Source organism: Cyclopterus lumpus, chromosome 13 (genome assembly GCF_009769545.1).
Source record: "Cyclopterus lumpus isolate fCycLum1 chromosome 13, fCycLum1.pri, whole genome shotgun sequence".
In the NCBI taxonomy this organism is placed as follows: Eukaryota; Metazoa; Chordata; class Actinopteri; order Perciformes; family Cyclopteridae; genus Cyclopterus; species Cyclopterus lumpus.
The window spans coordinates 4,458,940-4,466,566 of record NC_046978.1 but is presented as its reverse complement, the minus strand read 5'-3'; the positions used below and the strand labels follow the sequence as shown (position 1 = coordinate 4,466,566).

General features: G+C 39.6%; 1 protein-coding gene across 1 annotated transcript; it reads right to left on the bottom strand.

Moving 5' to 3' along the window:
- Nucleotides 1-2,215: 2,215 nt before the first annotated feature.
- fxyd6 (FXYD domain containing ion transport regulator 6) lies at nt 2,216-6,359 on the bottom strand. Its single transcript, XM_034548772.1, has 7 exons — nt 6,263-6,359; nt 5,803-5,826; nt 5,212-5,247; nt 4,997-5,071; nt 4,644-4,680; nt 4,473-4,522; nt 2,216-3,429 (listed from the first exon to the last, which is right to left on the bottom strand). The coding sequence occupies exons 1-7, from the start codon at nt 6,324-6,326 to the stop codon at nt 3,392-3,394; spliced, it is 324 nt and encodes a 107-aa protein (XP_034404663.1). The 5' UTR covers nt 6,327-6,359; the 3' UTR covers nt 2,216-3,391.
- Nucleotides 6,360-7,627: the final 1,268 nt, after the last annotated feature.

The following is a 7,627-nucleotide window of genomic DNA, read 5'->3' as shown; positions in this document are numbered from 1 at the left end:
GCTGAATGGCTCGCTGTATGTTAAGAAAATAGGTAATAATCTGTATTGGTCCATTCCCTGCATTTTTCTTTTTACACAAACAGCAGTCTATTTCGGGGTAGTTTGAAATAGGTGTGGTGGAACATTTTCCACCACAATAGGCAACAAATGTTCCAACAAAATAAAGACAATGTAATTAGTCATTAACACCCAACGCTGTTACTTAGTCATTATATTGCAACATGTCCACTTGCACTAGCTGATTTTGTTAACATTTAACTGTGAGGCTGCTGGATTCGACCGTGCTTATGTTACTCCAAATACAGTGTGCAGTTAATAAGTCAACCTTTCTCTACCCAGGTATGTTTTTGTTGTCGCTCTACTCTAAATCAAAAATGTCTGTGACCTTTAAATATTATGTCACAAAAATGGTGTCATATTAAAGTGTCTCTGTCTCTCCTGTTCATAGATAATCAGCAGGTCAGGCGCTGGGTAACTTACCTTGAGAAGACATGATGCCTGGTCTGTTTATGTTTAGTTGACAAAACTGGAGGGACATAATGCAAACAGTTAACAAAAGGCTGGTGATAACAGCAGGTGGCAGCTGGTGATCCAACCGTGTCTGCTATTTTTTAATCTTGTTTTAAAGTAATGACAATAAAAGTCACCATCAAATCTGGTATCTCAAAACTGTTGTTTGCAGGGAGGGATATTTGTGTGGATTTGGTTTCAATAGTCCCTCCATTTGATTTTGTTTTGAGACTTGTAGAGGCTCATTTAAATGGGCTTATTCACTTTAGATGAGATGTAGTTGAAAGCTTGGAAACTCTATATGTCCTGATAAATTGCCTCACTGGGTTCCCCTACTACAGGCTTAGGAGCAAAGTGATTGCGTTGCTCTTCACTAAGAACTTTAACGAGCTAATGGCGATATTGATCCTCATTCCACCCCCACCCTTTCTCTTGCCATCCTTTACACGCACACACACACACACACACACACACACACACACAAGTTTCTCATTTGCTCTACATCTCCTGACCTATAATCATTAACTTACACAGATTAACAGACTAAAAATGTCCCTTGCTGTCTCCTTTGAGTTGAAGCATGCCACTATGAATTGTGGACTTCAGTGCTTTCATTTATTATGTGTCTGGGCCTTTTCAATGCACCACTGAGCATAAGGGCATACCGAGACAGTTACTCATTAATATATTACAGCTCCAATAATCATTACCCTTGAACCTTGCACAGTTTGATAGAGGTTATGGATGGGGCAAGAGTAGCTGTCGTGACACCCAGCTAATAATGTTTTTGATTTGTTTAATGATTTTGGCAGAACACCACACAACACCTGACTGTCAGCATGCATCTATTATTGAATTATCTTAATTGGGTGCAATTAACAAGAACAATTAAAACAAAGTACTGTCCATCTTAGCCCACCCACAAGATATATTTATTTGAACATATGTGCTTTTATATTTTGCCTCATTAAACATTAGGAACATTGGAAAGTTCAACTTCACATTGTGAGAATGACAATACGTTCTATTTGACATACATACTCGTTCTAGACCATCTAACATCTAAAACACATGCATTAACATTGTAATCATCATTACATCCATTTATAGACATCTGAAATGCACACAACTGATTCATTTTTAGGACCTGCATATCTAATTTAATATTTATTTTTGGAAATCAAGTTTTTACTCACCTGAGCTGCTGAAGGCTCTGTATTTCTTCTGCCCAGGTGTGTTTGTGTGTCCGTCTCTGCAAGGGATAGGTGCTCCCTCCCTAACAGATCCACCCTCTAACACACACACACACACACACACACACACACACACACTCACAAACCACCTCCCCATGCTCACAGCCATACTTCCGTCTAGCCGCTCATTTACCACATAGTCTCATAAAGTTTGTACTCTGATGCCAATAAATAGCATTTCAGACAACCTTTGGAATCACAGCAGAATGAGCAGAACAGTACTGGCTCTGCTGGTGAGGAACACATTTTCAGTTTCAAGCACCAGGTAGCAGCTCATAACCTTGACTGACATTGACAGGAAATGTACAGATTGATTTCAAGTGCTGCTAGAGGGCTGTTTGTGAAATCTGTTTTTCTAGGCTAAAATGTTCAGGCATAAAGACCCTGAAAAAGATTCTAAAATAAAAACACTTAACTCTGGTCTTCATCTAATTAAACACAAAACCACATTATTGTGAATGGTCAGACAGCTTTATTTGTTTCTGCCAAAAGCACAACAGATGGCTACACAACAAGGCCTCATGCGTAAAATAAACTAAGCATTAAAGTGTACAGTGGTCGTCTTTAAAACACTCAGACTTAAGATTGATGACATTAAGTACAGGGAATTCACAACAAGGATTGGTCATTTGTTCTCTCGCTATGATTTGGCATATGTGAAGCTACAATTTCTTGCACATACATTTTACATTTCACTTCTCTCAAACTCAGCATCAAAGGGTTTGTCATGTAATAGACGGCCACTCAAAGGCATCAGAGAGACTGAGCAAGCAAAACACAAGAAAGAAAGAGACCCAAGATTAGTAGATTTGCGGCACTAGCGAGTGTATGCAGGTGAACTAATCATAGTATGCTGGACAGTAGACTATAGTTAATCCTGGCGGAGCCAGTGACGGAGCCAGGAAGCAGATGTGTGGAGAAGAAGGCAGTGAAACAGCTGAAGCACAAGCTCTCTCCATTGTGGACGGTAAAAACACTGCAGCAGAGGAGCTCATGCAGATACCTGCAAACCATTACTGTGCTCAGTCAGAGAGCTGTGGCAGTTGAGATTGTCTTATATAAGGCTCATCACATTAACATGTAGAGATATACATGCACTTGTGATATAACTCATATATACAGGATATGCCCACACATGTGCACGCAAACCAACCATTCAATGGTAGACTTAAATGATGGATATTTAACTGTATATCGTATCTGTCTTTATATATATACTTATAGATGTATACAGTATATATGCATATATGTTATAATCCAAATATGACAAACATTACAATTGACAAGATAAACAACATACTGACATACAGTATTCTAAAACCTAAAGGCAATAGATAGAAATACAAAACAAAGAACAGCAGACCACAAAACATTAACACTTCTTATCAGGCTTGAAGGTGCTCCTGGCTAAGACAAAGAACCGGAGTGAGAGTCACAGAAAGGCACGGGAACGGACAAGAGCACTGGTGGACTGGCACGGTCACAACGGGCTAAAGGTTTGTCTCAGTGGCTCAACCTTTTATATACAGTACATATTACACATCTAAACATATAACTCCCCTCTTACACTTCTATATAACCACTTTTAATCGTCATTTTAGAAGGCAGCTCAGTCCAGTGGAGTCGCCTCAGTTCTCTGCTTGAGTCTCTTTGACAGCCGCTGCAGCTGAAAGTTCAAGGACAAGCAATTTAGTTGAAGCCCGGATGCAAAGCATTAAACTTGTCTAAATATTTCGGTCCTTCTCTCTCATTCCTTCACTTACATCCATCACTCAAAGGGCTGGTGATAGCCCTGCTGATTACTAAGAGTTGGTAATACACACAATATTTAAGATTGTGACATGAATCTTTCTTAACCTTTGAAATAAGTTGACAGTTGAAGTTGAGTTCAATTCCCTCTATTCTACTCTACTTTTCAATTCTATTGGAATCTCGGAACCAATGGGCTTTCGGTTCGACAGCATTGACGTTGCATTTGAAAGTTTCTTTCATTTAAAAGGATAGCTCAAAAGTTGGAGCATCTGCAAATGGGACAGTTCACCCCAAAATTGGAAAATACATATATTTCCTCCTAGGTGTATTTGTCCATCTAGATTGTTTTGATTTAATATGCCTAGTTTTGGAGATGTTGGCCTTATAGATGTCTGCCTTCTTTTGAATATACATCTTGTATATATAGATATACAAAATATTCCATATATCTTGTTGTAAACAGTTTAATGGAGGAACTATTGTTGAAAGAAAATAGTTCCTCCATTAAACCGCTCCCGACATGGTCTGCTTTGAGCACTAGGAGCTGAGGGCCATATGGTCTGATTATATTCCAGAGAAAGGCGACATCTCTACAGCCGATATCTCCAACACCAGGCAAGTCACAGCAAAACAATCTAGATTGAGCAATAGCACTACAGGTAAGAGTGAAATAAAAATAAATTATTTTGGGGTGAAATGTCCCTTAAATATTATGATAACCTAATTTTGACAGAAGATGTAAAGGTGACAAAGTTCTCCACAACTGTTTGCCGGTTGATTGCTATCCTTTATTAAAGTGAATTTAAACCTTGGGAGGAAGGTCAGCAGTTACTTAAAGTTGATCTAACTTGTATGTTCTTTCACACTCTCACATGCAGTACGGTTTGACATGTGCGGACACATGCACCCAGAGCAAATGGCCCCCCTCCTCCCCTGTGCAGGCACTGTGCATCTTACCATTGGAGACAATCAGGTTCTCCTCCTGTGTCTCCTCATCTCTGGGGGCACTGAAGAGAAGAGCCACAGGTTGTCGTAGTAACCAAATCATGTTGAATGAAAAAAGATGTTGCAAAACCAAGTCTTTGTTTGCGTGTTTGTTTTTTTAATCAGAGAGGGACACTGACATACCTGGGCTTCTGGTTGATACTGCAGCGACATCGTCGACCTAAACATTTGAGAAATCATGAGCTGTGTTGACCAGATTTTGTTAGATGCGTTATCTGTGTCATCGCTGTTAACAGTAGTTCACTTTTGCCCAATGATAAAGATATATATATATATATATATATATATATATATATATATATATATATATATATATATATATATATAATATATTACGTTATATATATAATATATATATATATATATATATCTTATATCATAACGTATAATACATTTTGTATTTTATTGTAACACTCAAATACATTGAGTGCATGCACACATAATAAAATGAAACCCACACAGAGCTGTTGACTTACTAAGGATGAGAAGAATGCCCAGTGCGAACAACACCACGGCAAATGCCAATCCCCCAATCCTCAGGCTCTCATAGTCTACAGAAAAAGATGATGACAGAATGAGAGGTACAGAAGAAGGGAAACAAATAAATCAATGTGCCATTCATTGCAAAGAGTATATTCATGTGTAGACACTGGCCAGTGCTTACGGAAAACACAGATTTGTTCAAACTTACCATAAATAAATGGGTTTTCAACTGTCTTCTTGTCAACTGTAAACATGTAATAGAAACCACATATTTAGAACCAAAGTGTTCAGATTGTATCAATGTGGTTAAAAACACAACCAAAAACAAGTTGTCTGCCGCAGCCTTGTATGTAGTATTCATTAAGTCATGTTTGAGCTTTAAAGACCCTTCACTAACTTTGTAAAAGACCAGAACCTAATGCACTTTATTTTTACAATACCAAAACCATAGTTCATTTGTCAAATACTAGTCTGGCTCTACAGCTTGAAAAAAATAATGCTGTGGCAAACACTTAATGCATTTGTTAATATATGTTGTTGTGTATTAATACAGATTCCGTATCAGCTCTTTTCCAACCCTAACAACCACTCTCATCTCCTCAGCAATGATTCCTCTATAAATAATCTAATCAACACACAGTTGGATCTGGTCATTCTTGGGCTTAATCCATACATCTGAGTGCTCGCGGTCGTAGAGCAATCCATAAGCGTCTGATTTGATCTGGAAACCAATAGAGCCACCAATGTGGCTGTTGGGCCTGCGTGGGACCCCATTAGAGACGACATCAAGTGCACTCACCTTGCCCACTGTTCTCTGATACAGCTGAGCGGCAGCGAGGAAAGGAAGTGGTTTGCGTCAGAGGGAGGAAGAAAAAAGGAGAAAGGAGACATACAGGAAATTAGGTACAGTGGGAGACTGAGTGAGAAATACATCAACACTATTTTCTAACACAAACTCCAAGTGTCATAAAAAACAGGTCACAGCACTGCACCAGATCATCTATTTGTAGTGAGTGACTGTGTGGGCATGTGTGTATGTGTTTTACATTTAATCATACACTATAAGCAGACCTCACACACACAGTCAGTGACACAGCAGACCTGTGAAACCCACACACAGAGCCCCAAAGCAGTAATTGGTGTTTTGCTACGAGCCCATACCCAAAGAGTGCCTTTTCACTCCATAACCCGACAACGCCTCCCTCTGGATAATATGTGCAATTCAAGGATGTGGAAGCTTGGGGGGGGGGGCGACTTACCAGCCACACACACCAGGAGTGAAGAGAGGAAGAGCAAAATAGTTTCCATGGCAACTGTTGACATATAGTAAGAAAAAGGGAGGGGGAGAGGGAATGAAAGAAGGATACAAAACACATATACACAAACAGTATAGACACACAACAATAGCACACATTCAATATAATATGTGTAAAAGGGAGTCACATAAGACAGTACTGGTTATATCCATACCCCTGGAGTTTAACTGATACAATATCTTATATATATATATATATATATATATATATATATATATATATATATATATATATATATATATATATATCAAGCTCCATATCTTAAGGAGCTTGTAGTACCATATTAACCCACTAGAGAGCTGCGCTCACTAAATGTGGGGCTACCTGTGGTTCCTAGAGTCCTAAAAAGTAAGAAGGGAACCAGAGCCTTCAGTTATCGAGCTCCTCTTTTATGGAACCAGCTTCCACTTTCAGTCTGGGAGGCAGACACAGTCACCTCATTCAAGAATAGACTTAAGACTTTCCTGTTTAATAGTGCTTATAGTTAGGGCTGGCTCAGGTTTGCCCTGGTCGAGCCCCTTGATATGCTGCTATAGGTTTATAGGCTGCTGGGGGATGTTTTAGGATACACTGAGCACCTATCTCCTCTTCTCTCTCTCCTTATGGATGAATTTACATCTCTCCATTGCACCTTATTAACTCTGCTTCCTCCCCGGAGTCGTTGTGACTTCACGTCTCATAGGGTCCATTGGACCTGGCGGTGTCTGATGCCTGGTGAGCCGGCCTCCCACCTTGGCCCTGCTGATGCCCCGCCCCCCCTCCTCTCTACCTCCTTCTGTTTCATGGATCGGAGTTCCATTCATACATTGTCATATTCATGTAATGTGTTTATGTAACTCTGTAACGCTGTTCATTCTGTACACATGACATCTATTGCATCTGTCCATCCAGGGAGAGGGATCCTCCTCTGTTGCTCTCCTGAAGGTTTCTTCCCTTTTTTCCCTGTGAAAGGTTATTTTTGGGGAGTTTTTCCTGATCCGATGTGAGGTCCTGGGACAGGGACGTCGTATGTGTACAGATTGTAAAGCCCTCTGAGGCAAATTTGTAATTTGTGATATTGGGCTATACAAAATAAACTGAATTGAATTGAAAAATTAAAAGGCTTACAGATGATCCATGTTCAAAGCATTCATACAGGTTCTTTTTTCCTGCCAGAGGTTACTCTTTCCTCCCCGTGGACATCACACAACCTTGGCTTATTGTCATGGCGGCGCATGTGCCAACTGTGTCTCCGACAAATTGTGAGGATGAACCATGTATATCTAACTTATCTACAAACTGTTCACGGTCAACACAAAACGCTCTATT